The sequence below is a fragment of the Molossus molossus genome, unplaced genomic scaffold (assembly GCF_014108415.1).
Source record: "Molossus molossus isolate mMolMol1 unplaced genomic scaffold, mMolMol1.p scaffold_m16_p_29, whole genome shotgun sequence".
NCBI lineage: Eukaryota > Metazoa > Chordata > Mammalia > Chiroptera > Molossidae > Molossus > Molossus molossus.
The window spans coordinates 1,488,947-1,503,486 of record NW_023425365.1 but is presented as its reverse complement, the minus strand read 5'-3'; the positions used below and the strand labels follow the sequence as shown (position 1 = coordinate 1,503,486).

The window sequence follows — 14,540 nt, the reverse complement described above, 5'->3', positions numbered from 1 at the left end:
GAGCTTGGACTTGCCCTGTTCCCACCTCTTGCTCTTCAGCTTTTCAGGTTCCTTAAAAACTAGCAGCTCTGCCCGGCCAGCATGGCTCAGTGGTTGAGCATCGACCCTGCACCAAGAGATTGTCGGTTCGATTCCTGGTCAGGGCACATGCCCAGGTTGTGGGCCCGATCGGCGTGCAGGAGGCGGCCCATCGATGTTCTCTGTCATCGATGATTCTATCTCTCTCTCCCTCTCCCTTCCTCTCTCTCTAAAATCAATAATGAAAATAAAACAAAACAACTAGCCATGTGAGAGCCATCAGGAAGGGCAAGATGAAAGTGGGCTTCTTCAGGACCTTGTCGTGGAGAATTGTCATTATTTGCCAAGTCTGGGGGTTCCCTGGAAGACCCCCGTTAAAGGATGTCTTTATTCGACCCAATTCTGAGCTCACCCAGTGAGAAAAAGCCTCTGCTATGAGGTGTTGGTTAAAAACAGTGAGAGGCGACTGTCTAGAACAAAAACGCTTAAAAGCAAAAGCAGGAAGATGAGACATCCCTGGTGCTGCGGGGGCTCTGAGACACGCCGGGGCGGCCAGAAGGCTGTGCGCACGCCCGGAGTGACCTGGCTCCTCCGCAGGCGTTCCGGTCCGCAGGGACGAGGCAGATGTCAGCGGGGCTGAGTGCTGAAGGCGGGTCCCAATAGGTATGCAGAGCCCTTGGCAACGATCCAGAGACTGCTGTTGGTTCCAGGTGTTTAAGGAAGTCTCTGTCTAGTCATTAGCTGACAAGTAAGCTAATTAAGAGAAGTACATGGCCACACACCACAAAGAATATAGACAGAACTGGTTCAGAAAAGTTTTCAAACACACACACAATAATAAAAACAAGCAACAGTAAGAACCAACCTTTAGAGAGAGGAAAATCTGACTCCCAGTGTTGCCACATTATAATATTATTTAAAATGTCCAGTTGGCCCACCCATATACCAGAAAAAAGTAAAGGCAATAGAAACTGTCCCTGAGGAAGCCTAGGCATTGGACCTTCTACACAAAGACTTTAAATCAGCTGTTTTAAATATATCCAAACAACTAAAGGAAATCATGTCTAAAAAAATAAAAGTATGAGAATAAAATGTTACCAAACAGAGAAGAGTAATAGATACAAAATGGGAAAACAAAAAAAGATTCAAAAGAGTATGACGAGATTAATTCATAAAAACTGTAGTGATGGGGGCAGATCATTGGTTCCCAGGGACTAGGGCAGGGGATGTCTGATCATAAAGGGGTAACAGAAGGGAGCTTTTGGGGTAATGGAACCATTTCGTATCCTGATTGGGCAGGTGATTACAGAAATCTATGCGTGTTTTAAAACTCACCTAACTGTACCCTCAAATAAGTCAGTTTTACTGTTTGATTATTGAAAAATAAAATCCCAAAACATCAAATGCTGATTATAAAAATAATAAAAAGAAAACAAAATATGTGTTTCATAAAAACGAGAAATAAAATACCATACAATACCATGTAAGACAGAAAAAGAAATAGCTTGGAAGAAAGTTTAAGTTCCTATTCTTGACCCTAGCCAGGTAACTCAGTTGGTTAGAGCATGGTCTGTATATGCCAAGGTTGTGGGTTTGATCCCTGGGCTGGGCACCTACACGAGTCAACAAATGAATGCATGAATAAGTGCATTCTCTCTCTCTCTAAAATCAATACATAAAAATCATTTTAGTCTGGTGGGTGTGGCTCAGTAGTTGAGTATCGACCCATGTACCAAGAGGTCACCAGTTCAATTCCCAGTCAGGACACATGCCCAGGTTGTGGGCCAGATCCCCAGTGGGGGGCATGCAGGAGGCGGCCAGGCAATGTTCTCTCTCATCGATGTTTCTGTCTCTCCCTCTCATTTCTTCTCTAAAAAAAATCAGTAGAGGAAAAAAATTTTTTTAAATAATGTTTAAAAATTCCTAGTCTTTTTAAAAAAACTTATCTTTATTGTTGAATGTATTACAGATGTCCCTTTTTTCCCCCAGTGACCCCCTCTTCCCCAATCCTGCCACCCTCCTGCCATCCCCATACTATTGTCGGTATCCATTAATTATGCATATATGCATAGAAGTTCTTTGGTTTATCTCATCCTGCCTCTCCCCCATTCCCTTTGAGGTTCCTCGGTCTAACAACCAATTTGTACTTCTTAATTCCTTCATCTTTTTCATCCAACCCCCCAGCTCCTGCCCATCTGGCAAGCAACAAAAAGTTCTCTGTATCTATGAGTCTGTTTCTGTTCTGCTTGCTCATTTTGTTTGTAGGTTCAATTGTTGATAGATACGTATTTATTGCCATTTTGTTTGTTCATATTTTTATTCTTCTCCTTCAAGAAGACCCTTCAACATTTCATATAATACTGGTTTGGTGGTGATGAACTCCTTTAGCTTTTTCTTGTTTGGGAAACTCTTGATATGTCCATTGATTCTAAATGATAGCTTTGCAGGATTGAGTAGTCTTAGTTGAAGGTCGTTGCTTTTCATCATCTTGAATATCTCTTGCCACTCCCTTCTGGCCTGCAAAGTTTCTTTTGAGAAATTGGCTGACAGTCTTATGGGAACTCCCTTGTAGGTAACTAACTGCTTTTCTCTTGATGCTTTTAAGATTCTCTCTTTGTCCTTAACCTTTTGCATTTTGATGATGATGTGTCTTGGTGTGGGCCTCTTTGGGTTCATCTTGTTTGGGACGCTCTGTGCTTCCTGGACTTGTATGTCTGTTTCCTTCAACAGGTTAGGGAAGTTTTCTGTCATTATTTTTTCAAATAGGTTTTCAATTTCTTGCTCTCTCTCTTCTTCTTCTGGCACCCTCATGATGTGAATGTTGGCACACTTGAAGTGGTCCCAGAGGTTCCTTACACTATCCTCATTTTTCTGTATTCTGTGTTCTGATTGGGTGTTTTCTGCTTCCTTACATTCCAAATCTATGGTTTGATTCTTAGCTTCACCTACTCTACTATTGATCCCCTGTAAATTATTCTTTATTTTAGTTATTGCATCCTTCATTTCTGACTGGTCCTTTTTTATATTGTTGATGTTCTCACTAAGTTTCTTGGTGGTCTCCTTAAGTTCCTTGAAGATCTTACTAAGTTCCTTGAGCAACCTTACATCCAGTGTTTTAAACTCTGCATCTGATTGATTGCTTATCTCCACTTTGTTTAGTTCTTTTCCTGGAATTTTGTTCTGTTCTTTTACTTGGCAAATGTTTCTTTGTCTCCTCATTTTGGCTGCTTCCCTGTTTGTTTCTATGTATTAGGTAGAGTTTCCATGTCTCCTAAGCTTGGTAGGGTGGCCTATTGTTGTAGGTGTTCTGTAGGGTCTAATGGCACAGACTCCCTGATCACCCTGGCTGGGCCCTCAAGGTGCACCCCTCGTGTGGACTGTACACCCTTCTGTTGTAATTGGGTCTTGATTGCTGTTGGCAGGTCAATGGGCGGGATTTACTCAGGCTGATCAGCTGCAAGGACTGGCTGTGCCCACTGACCACTGGCCTCTGACTCCCTTGGAGGATCAGCTTTGCAGTGCCCACCACACAGAGCAAGACTTACTTCAGCAGGGCTCTGGTACCCACTGAGTCCACTCCTTGAGTGTGTCACTTGTGCAGGTGGTTGGGTGGTGCATTGATGTTGGTCTGAAGCTGTCCACTGGGTGTGCTGGCTCTGGGGCAAGGTCAGCCTCTGCCTATATTCTACCCGGGCCACCAGGCATAAGCTACGAAGTGATCTACAGGGGGCTTCTTCTCGTGCTGGGCTTGGCGGTGCCCAGAAAAGCCAAATTTTGAACCAAGGCTGGCTGCTTCTAGTGCCAGGCCTGGGGCCACTTAATAAGAGGTATGGGGCTCACTGTGACCAGGTGCTGCTTGTTTGACAGATTTTAGGAAAATGTGAAGCAGGATCCAAGACAGGCCATTCTTATGGTAAAGCCACTGGAAATAGCTTGGGTGGGGCAGGGAATCACCAGGGCGGGGCAAACAGTGTGAGCCAGGTTGCTGGAGTCCCAGATACTGTGCCCGTCTACCCGCCCCAGGGAAGGGCTCACCCAAGAAACAACAGCCTCTGACAGCACGTCTGTCCAGGAGAAAGCCCCCTCTCCAGCACTCGCCCCAATGCCAAACAGCTCAGTTCTTCCCCATATGTCTCTGGTGCCTTTCAAGCTGCTCCCCCATGCTGGAGCTCAGAGGGAGCAAGTCCAAGTAAGTCTATGTGCGGGCCCTTTAAGAGGAGCTGCCTGGGGCTCCAGAAGCTGCAGCCTCCCTGAGCCTCAGTTCCTGCTGGTTTTTCCAGCCTAAAGTTATGGCAATTCTCTTCCTGGCACTGGAACCCTGAGCAGGGCACTTGGTGTGGGACGTGGACCTCTCCCTCCTCAGAGAGGACCTTCCCAGCCGAGGTGTCCTCCTGATTTTTATCCGCCACACGTGGGTGTGGGACCAGCCCGTCAGCCTCCGCCCTCCTACCAGTCTCCATGTGGCTGCTGCTTTAATCTCGTAGCTGAAGGACTTCCATCCAGCTTGATCCAGGCGGTTCTGAAGGATGGTTGTTCTGTATTTAGTTGTAACATTGGTATGGTTGTAGGAGGAGGTGAGACCATGTTTACTTACCTGCCATTCTGACTGTAAGTCTAGTTCCTAGTCTTATTCAGAAGAACAGGTTACTTACTAAACTCTGATTTAAATTTGTGTGTATATTTGCTAAGGATAATCAACAAAAAATAAAATATAGTGTAAAGCTTTCAAACACATAAAGATAGTTATATAGATATAGATATATATTATATATAAATATATTTTTTAATTCAACAGGGGCCAAAAATGGAAAACAATAGAAATAAAAGAAAGCATAATAAATTGGAAGCCTAAAATAAATTGTTAAAAACAAAGTCATATGTGTGTGTGTGTGTGTGTGTATTCAGATTAATTCTGTCTATAGCATTGGAGACCATTGGACAGATATTAAAAATATGCAGCATAAAACGCACACATCAAATATGGGAGATGAGCAACCCAATTCAAGCAAAACAGAAAGATTGAAATAAATGAATAAACAAGAATGTACAAGGCCTAAAATGTATCATAAAAACAAAGCTAGCATATCAATAGTAATATTCTGTAAGATATCATTGAAGGTATAGAGCATAAAAATGGACAAAAGAGACCATTTTATACTGTATCAGTTAGTATTTCATGTGTGTCTGTAATAAAGCCAACAAAAGTGATTTCAACAAAAAGTTTATTTTAACAATATAAATAGTTCATTGCCAAGCCGGTCAGAACTTCCTCAGGTGCTCACAATGGTGCAACCTCCTGACGTCCTTCTTCCTCCCTGTTCTGTCATTCTCGTGGCTTCCTCATGACCCCAAAATGAATGCTTTACCTCCAGCCTCACGCCTGCATTCCCGACAGGAAGAAAAAAAGGAATTGCCAGGAAGTAGTGGTGCCTACACCAGAAGTCACACACATGGCCTCTCCTAAACAGAAGGGAAACCAGCAATTAGAAATGATCCCCTGAGTGCATTGCTGCTTGAACAAAAACTGGGGTACTGTTGCTAAGGAATAAGTGAAAACATACACGAGGTAGGCTGCAGTGTTGCTACACACAGTGGCAAAACAAACTGTAGCCTAACTAGATAAAATTATCATCAACTTATATGTACCTAACAACATGGCTGAGAAACACAAAAGACAAAATATGACATGATGATAGGAACACATTCACAAAATCACAATCACACTGGGAGTTTTTAAACAAGCCTCTTTCAGACACTGATAGATCAAGCTGGCAAAAAATAAGCAAGAATAAAGGAGATTTAAGTCAGTGCTACTCAGAGTTTGGTTTGTGTACTTGTGTGCTACAAATTCTACCAGAATGTACATCACTGTGCCACTAAGCCCACGGTTCAGTTTAGTTAATAGATTTTATTTTTAATAGTAGGCTTTCTTGATGAAAGGAAGCTTTGACCTGGTTTACATTCTAGTACAAACTCCTTATCTTGTCACAGAGCTGATAAAATGTTCATGGACCAGCTACTTTGTGAGTAGTCCTGACTTCACTCTTCTTTCTATGTAAAGATGTCTCTTTCAACCAGCTGTCTTGAATTTATTCATTTATTGTTTTAAATTTATTTATTATTTATCAATTTTATACTTACCTGCGGACATTTTTGCATTCATCTTCAGATAGAGAGGGAGAGAGGGAGGAAGAGAGAGAGAGAAACATCGATGTGAGAGAAACACATCAACTGGCTGCCACCCACGCAACCCCAACCAGGGCTGGGGACAAACTGCAATCGAGTTATGTGCCCTTAGTGGGAACCGAACCCAGGTCTCTCTGGACCATGGGACCGACGCTCTAACCGCTGAGCAAAACCAGCCAGGGCAGCTGTTTTGAATTTAAATACGAGCTTAACAAACTTGAACTCAAAACAGATGATGGATATTTGTTCCTAAGAGTTACTAGGTGCCAGTTCCCCCCTCTCGTCAGGGCGGGCACACTGGGTTAGGGGCCACCCTGATGATCTCATCTTAATTTGAGCATCTGAACAGACTAGTTCCAAATGAGGTCACATTCACAGGGACTGGGGTGAGGACTTCAACATCTCTTGGGGCCACAATTCAATCCATAACATACATCAAAACCAGTGGGGCGCCCTGGCCAGTTTGGCTCAGCGGTTAGAGCGTCAGCCCGCAGACCAGAGAGACCCAGGTTTGGTTCCCACTAAGGGCACGTACCTTGGTTGCAGTTTCTCCCCGGACCTAGTTGGGGTTGTGCAGGAGGCAACCAGTCGATGTGTCTTTTTGACATCGATGTTTCTCTCTCTCTCTTCCTCCCACTTTATCTGAAGATAAATGCAAAAAATGTCCTCAGGTGAGGATAAAACACACACACACACACACACACACACACACACACACACACAGAAACCCAGTGGGGTAAATGTAAGGCAGCTCGCCTTGGGTCTCAGGCTACCAGAACTTGACCTAGTGGAACCGGGACAATTTTGCATGCATTTCAGAGATGGTGTTATGTCGGAGAGGAGCTAGGTGTAAAACACTGTCCAATAAGACTGCTGACTGCGGATCCATATGGGATAGAGATTCTCTATTTGCTTTTAAAATGGAGAAATAATTATTTTTAAAGAGGATTTGAAAGATATTATAGGGATGAAATATTGTCGAACAAAAACCTTATCAACATTAGTATTTTTATCTAACAATCCTATTGTAGTAACCATATAAATTCATCTTGGTTTTATTGACTTTTTTTTTCAAAAAAGAATCAACTGCCCCAGCTGGTGTGGTTACATTGGTTAGCGTGTTGGCCCTTGTACTGAAGGGTCATGGGTTTGATTCCCAATCAAGGGCATGGACCTGGGTTGCAGGTTTGATCCCTCGCCCTGGTCAGGGCGCATGTGGGAGGCAACCAATCAATGTGTCTCTCTCACATTGATGTTTCTCTCTTTCTCTTTCCCTCCCTCCCTTCTGTGCTCTCTAAAAATCAATGGAAAAATATCCTTGGGTGAGGATTAACAATAACAACAAAAAGAATCAACTATTATTTCTAACTGCCTTGTCAGGAAAAATATTCTTAGCACATGTGTGGTGTAACGGGAAATGATTTTTATCTTTCTCCCTGGCTCCTAGCACAGAACTCCTACAACACTTTGAGTGTCTTTGTGACTCATAACAAGCCCCCCTCAACCACAGCTGTGTTTATGCTGATGAGGAGACTCTGGAGGACGTGTTAAGGTAACTTAAGAATGGGGGCTGGTCACCCAAAGACCAAGCCAGGATGAGAGTTGGAAGTTTCAGCTTCCAGCCCCAACCCTGCCGCTACTCCCAACTCTGACCCCTGGGGAGCGGAGCGGGCTAAGGGTTGAGTTCAATCACCAATGGCCAATAATTTAATCAACTTGCCTGTGTAATGAAATCGTCATAAAATCCCCTAAATGAAAGAGTTCGGAGCGCTTCCAGGTTGGTGGACACATGGAGGCGCTGGGAGGGTGGTGCTCCCCGAGTTGGCATGAAGGTCCATGCCGCCCCCCTCTACCGCCCCCTGCGTCTCTCCTGCTGGGCGGTTCCTGAGCTGCATCCTCTGTACCACCCAGACGGGAAGGCGAGTGCTCGCCTGAGTTCCTTGGGCCGTTCTTGCAAATTATTGAACTTGAGGGGAGGATTGTGGGAACGTGTCTGGCATCTGACCAGATCATTTCAGGCACTTAGGCTATGGAGTCTGATGCTAACTTTGGGTAGTTGGTGTCAGAATAGTGTGATGAAAGGGTACGATTCCCAGGGGCTGTTTGGAGAAGACACCGCATTTGCTGTGAGGGAGGGAAACATCTCGGTGTCATTCAGGAGACTGAGGCGAGAGCTCCCCCTGGTCCGGGCACCCCCAACGTGACCCCTGCCAAGTGGGAGTCACCTTTGTACAGAACAATGACCCACAAAGGGAGGTATTACCGTCTGTCGGTATCGTTCGGTTGCTCCCACTTTCGACACAAAGACTGAAATTAAATAAGTTCTGTTAGATGACCGCGGCCTGGCGTTGGGGAGCGCGGAGCTCGCGGGGGCTGGTGAGGACCGGAGCATCCGTGTCAGCCTACCCGGACCTACGTTCCTGGAAACAAGAGGGCCTCTCGAAGCTGTCTGTACACATCCATGGTTGGAGATAAAATACACAAATCCACTGCAGTTTGAATGGATGTGCAATTTCAGGATAAGCCTATAAGAAAGTTCATTCCATCATGTAAACATGAAATGGAGAATCTGTTAGCATCGTTTCGGAAAGATGTGCTACACTGAAAATCTGTGGACTGGGAAATGGCAGATTTATTGTGTTTGCCCTAAATCAGAGTTTAGCACGTCAGCACTCGTCTGCTGTCCTCCCTCCTGCCTCTCCCTTCCTCACCTTTATTAGCAAATATTCTGTTACCATCTCAGCGGGGGGGGGGGGGGGGGGGGGGAGACGACATCAGCCTCTTCCTCAGGGAGCTTCAGATCAGCAGGGAGGGTAGACCTAAACCCTGTGAACTGGCCGCATGCGGGCAAGTTATACCTGTGGCATTTCTCCACGTGGGGTTCTAGGCACCGTGTCCACTTGGAGCCTTGACCTGCTGTGAGGCGAAGGGGACAGAGGAGCGTCCCCGAGAAGTGACGTGCTGAGAATGAGTGGAAACGCCCTCGGTGAGGGAGTCAGAGGGAACAAGCTCCAAGTAGAAAGAACAGCTGTGGAAGGGAGCTCGGTGTGCTTGTGTCTGAGGACATGCCGGGAAGAGCAAAGACAGCAGGGAGCAGAGTGAGGAGGGGCAGCGAGGCCCCCCGACTTTCTGCAGGCTCCTTGTGCTTCCTCATGACTTGAAGCCCCTTGTGACGCTGAGCTTTTAGTCTTCAGCGCAAGGGCACTAGCAAGCCGTTGAGCGTCAATGTAGTCAGACTCGGGTTTGGAGACACGTGCAGAGAGCAGATTAGAGCTGGGTGATGGCAGAAATGAGAGACACCTCACCCAGGTGACAGATGACATCACCCTGCGCTAGGGCCGTGGCCGGGGAGACAGAGGACATTAGGTGACAGGCATCCAGAAAGCAAGACCAGTGACGTGGCGACAGAGTGCACAGAGGGAGAGGGAGGTGTCGGGGTGGGACCTGGGTCTCTGACTTGTAGAGCTACCTGGATGGCAGCCTTTGAGTGAGGGAGGGAGTTTAGGGAAAGACTGAGTCTGAGCTCACATTTGAGCTTGAGGTGCCATTGGGACGACGAGCAGAAACTCCATGGAGATGGTTGGAAACACAGAGCTGATTCTGGCCAGTGCGGCTCAGCGCGTCGGCCAGCAGACCTAAGGGTCTCGGGTTCAAGTCCCGGTCAAGGGCATGTACCTGGGTTGCAGGTTTGATCCCTGGCCCTGGTCAGTCGGGGTCAAGTGGGAGGCAACCAGTCGATGTGTCTCTCTCACATCAATGTTTTTCTCTCTCTCCCTCCCTTTCACTCTAGAAATAAATGGAAAAATATTCTCAGGTGAGGATAACAACAATAACAAAAAAGCATAGGTCTGGAGGTCAGGGAACAGTTCAGGTTGGAGATATGAATTTTGGAGTTGCCAGGCTTGTAAGTGGAAGACACTTCTCAGTGGGAGGCCATGGAGTGAGGACAGGGTGGCCTAGGACCACGCCCAGCAGGAGCCGGGAGGCGGTCAGGACCCCTAAGGAGGTGGCGGTGGAGCCCTGCACTCTGGGCTCCCGGAGCGGAGCAGAGACGTGTGCTTTCAGGAGGGAGGGTGTGGGATCGAGCGCTGCGGAGGTTACACGGGACAAAGGCAGAGTGCCGCTGGTTTCCTGGCCGGGGTCCCCCGCTGTTTGCGCACATTCAGGCCCAGAGCCAGACTGGCAAGAGAGTGAGGGGACAATGGAGCCGTCGAGTTGGACAAGTGGGTGTATTTATCTTATTTTGTACTTGATTTTTGTTCAGTTAGCTGCTAGCAGAGCAGAAGGGTTCCGTTTCGTTGGGAATTTTCCTAACAAGCAAGTGGAAATGCCACTGCCCTGGTCTGTGAGTACTCCCCCTGGAAGACCAGTGGGCAGAAGGCTGTGACCTGTGTCGTCTCTTTCCCAGAGGCTGGTGTGCTCCGACATTCCATTCCTACTGACACTGTTGGCCTGACCTAGCATTTACTGAGACTCGGGAAGCGCTACTCATAAAAGAAAAAAAGGGGGATACATTGGCCATCATCCAAACAAGAAACTGCTGCTTACGAAAAGACATTGTTAAGAAAATGGAAAGACAAGCCAGACCCGGGAGAAAATAGTCTTTATATCTGTATCTCTATCTCTATCTACCTGAAATGAGCTTCTATCCAGAACATACAGTGGACTCTTAAAACTCAAAAATAAGATCTGCAACCCAGTTAAAAGAGGAGGAAAGGTTGGAACAGACATCTAGAAGAGCAGGCACAGGAATGGGGGACAGGCTGTCGCTCAGGGGCCCGGACACCGTGGGTCTGGAAGCCTTCGTGGCCATCACCACAGCTGGGTGCCTCCCCGTTATCGACATGGCTCCCACCTCCCGTCAAGGAGTGCCTGGCTTGCTCCTGTCGCCCTTGCGGGCACACACCATGCACACACTCTCCTCCTTGCCAGCGGCCTGTCCTGAGGACAGCATGGCTGTGTTCCATGGAGGTGGCCCAGCAGTCAGCCTCCTGTTATACCCACCCCTGCAGAGTTCCCTCCCACCAGGAAGAGGGTCAGCTGCGAAACCAACAGGACACTGCGAAAATGACCGTCTGACCCCCACGGCTGCATGATGAGACACAGAGCCTCTGCCCGGCTCTCGCTCCGGGGTGCCAGCTGCCGTGTTGGAGGATGCTCAGGGTGTCCTGCAGAGGCGTCCATGTGGCCTCCTGCCCACACCCAACATCAGCGTGCCAGGCAGGTGAGCAAACTGCCTTGTGAAGATGCTCCCGCCCCAGGCAGACCCCGAGTAAGAGGTGCCTAGCTAAGCCTCTCCTGAATTCTCTCTTAAACAATTTTTTTTTCTTTATTGATTTTAGAGAGAGAGGAAGGGAGAGAGAGAGATAGAAACATCGATGAGAAAGAACATTGAGTGGCCCCCTCCTGCATGCCCCTCACTGGGGATCAGGCCCACAACCTGGGCATGTGCCCTGACCAGGAATTGAACTGGTGACCTCTTGGTGCAGGGTCAATGCTCAACCACCAAGCCACACTTACTGGTGCTCTCCTGAGTTCTTGATCCACAAAAACGACCTATGCCCAATAATAAATGGGTACTGTTTTAGCTGTTAGGTTTGAGGCGATTTGTTATGCAGCAGTAGCTAACTCATACAGGTGGGAAGGAGTAAATAGCTCCCAGCTGGCTTCGATCTAAGCCACGTTCTACTAACTACTTAGAAAGAGCATGTGTTGATGCCTGCCATGTATAAGAATAAGTGCATGTTTACCCCTAGGTTCTGAACCTGTAGGTGGGGGAGGAAGGAGGGAATGACGGGGAGAGAGGGGACTACAAGTTGGAGTTATAGAGGGGGAAGCTCTGGGGAAAGAGAAATGCTGAAGAGATCATTTTTAAGAAGCTTGAATGAATCATGTGTGATATAAGCCACATTTCTGACCCCACCCAAGAAACTGTCAGCAAAAATATATGTTGCTGTTTAAACTTTCGGTGGGGTTTGTGGGGAACCCAGTCATAAGAAGACTGCACACAGATGAGGGGCTGAGCACACTGCGTCATCTCCCCAGGTCCGCACCGAGGAGGGCTGGCAGCGCTGCCCCCAAGGGTTCTGCAGCCACGACCTCAAGCCAGCGGACAGCAGAGCAACACGGTGGCGGAAAGGACAAAGGCCCAGGCTCCCAGGACCCTCCCTGCTGCCCTGTCTGGTTTTCACCAGCTACAAAATGGAGGGGTCTGGAACTGAGTGCTTCAAGATCAACTTTTAAAGCCTCATTTACCCTTAAAGCATCCATGAGGGCCCCTAAGGGAAGAAAAACTCAAAGATCAACACCAGGCAGTCTTCAAACAAGTCTGGGAGAGCACCCCGCCCCCCAGCTGGGACAGCACCAGCAGTGGCCAGAGGGGCTGGGGCCCCGGGCAGTTGAATGACTATTTTACCGTCTTTTCTCATTCTCCCTGGATCCCCTGCTTCTGTCCCTGGCCAGGGACAGTCACAGTTCCTCCAGTCTGCATTAGGAATGAGAACTGTGCGGGATGTTCCCCCAAACAGAGACAGGAGAGGCCTAATGAACTTCACTGGGAGAGGGCTGGCCCAGCCCTGCTGTCAGCAGGCCTCAGCGCCAGAGCTTTTATTTCCTGCCATGTGTGAGGGAGGTGGAGGAGAAGCAATTTCAGGGGGGCAAACTCGGGGGTCTCAGGTCTGGCACCCAATGCCTGGGTTCTCCCTAAGTCACTCCAACTAGCAGGAAATGGCGCTTCAGCAGAAACGCCAAACAAACTGCTTTAGAGTCCGGGAAAAGATAAACCTCACAAAACAAACCACTGAGACGCTGGAGATTCCACATCCTTTCTCCAAGAGAGCAAAAACAAAGAAAATTCCTAAGTTACAAACCGAGGGTCAGGCCTTCCCATTCCAGACCTTTGCATGTGTGAAGCAAAACCAAGAATAAGCAAGAAAATATGCCATTTGAATTGCGTTCAAAATGTCTTTTACAAGAGGAGCAAATTACTTCTGCATGTTCTGGGGCTCCGCAGAGAACAAACAGCGTTCTGCCTTTAATGGGTAAAATTACACAATTTGCTTTTAACAGTAAACTCAAAGCTGCGGTGGCTTCAGATACGTCGCGCTCCCGAGGGCGCCCTCCAGGCAGCCCCACCCCAGCAGTTTCTTAGCTTTTCCGAGGGGCACGGTGGTCCCCACAGGGTGGCCGCAGTGTGGCCGGGAGGGCCGGGAGGGCGCAGGCGGGCCGCGGCCCGTTCCTTCCCCGGGCTGTTTCCCGTCTCCAAGCCCTCGCTTCTGCTGCTCCCGCGCCTCTGCTTTCGGGGACCGGGTGGCTCTCTGATTTGCTCCGGTGGAGGCTGGCGAGGCGCACTGTCGTCCCGACTTGCTGATTTGTGCCCAGGCCCCTGGGTTCGCTCACCCCGAAGGTGGGTGCAGCTGGACACCCCCAAGGTGCCGCCTTCCTGGCCAAGCGCCCCGAGGCGCGGCCTGAGGGCGGGAGCGGGAGACACGTTCCAGGACCCAGCGGCGACCGCGGGTCTAGGCCCCCAGCTTCCCGCGCGCCCCGCCCGCCGCAGGCACGTCCCTCCGGCAGGGGGCGCCCTGCCACGGCCTGCTCTGCCCATCGGGGCGGGCGAGCCCGGGACCCTGCCTCCTGCGCGCCCGCGGTCCGCCCCTCGCGCTCGTCCCGGCGGCCGGACGCCCGAGCCCGCGTCCCCGAGTCTCGCCGTGCGCCGGAGCCCGAGCCGAGCGGCGCGTCCCGGCGGGGAGAGAAGGCGGACTGCGAGTTCCTCGAAAGGGACCATCTTGTGAAGCGCCCCGGAGAAAGGGCAGCGGACGCGCGGCCGACTGGGGTGCTGGCGCCCGGCCCCCCACGCCGCGCCGGTGCCCGCGCCCGGCCCCCACGGCCCGCGGCATGGCCCGGGGCCCGGCGCTGCTGTGCGCCCCCGCCGTCTGGGCGGCCGCCGCGCTCCTGCTCCTCGCGCCCCGAACCTCAGGTAGGACCGTGCCCGGGGGCTCCTGGATCGGGTCCGTCCCTTTTTCGGCTCCCGGGCCGCGCCCCGCCGCCGGGGCTGCTTCCCTTAAGGCGCGTTCCGAGGCCAGTTAAGTGTTTCCAGAGGCCGCGCGCAGGGTCCGCGGGGAGCCCCTCGCCGGGGGTTTCCGAGCGTCGTGCGTGTGGACGCGGCCCAGCCTCGGGTCCTCAGACGTGGCCCGTGCTTCTCGGGACCCGGACTCGGCCCTCTTTCCTGAGTTTGTTCCCGGCGCCCACGTCTGCCCTGGACCCCCGGCAGATCGAGCTCCAGACCTCCGCCGCTTGGTTGAGCTGGGCTTCGTCTTCCCTTTTGTTGGCCCCTTCCC

At 49.7% G+C, this 14,540-nt stretch overlaps 1 protein-coding gene across 1 annotated transcript in view; it reads left to right on the top strand.

Annotated features, from left to right (window-relative positions):
* The first annotated feature begins 14,097 nt into the window (after nucleotides 1–14,097).
* Nucleotides 14,098–14,540, top strand: part of ROR2 (receptor tyrosine kinase like orphan receptor 2) — a 202,509-nt gene continuing 202,066 nt past the window's right edge. Inside the window, exon 1 of the mRNA XM_036278511.1 lies at nucleotides 14,098–14,179. Within this exon, the coding sequence (XP_036134404.1) occupies nucleotides 14,098–14,179 (82 nt within the window). The remainder of the gene's footprint in view (nucleotides 14,180–14,540) is intronic.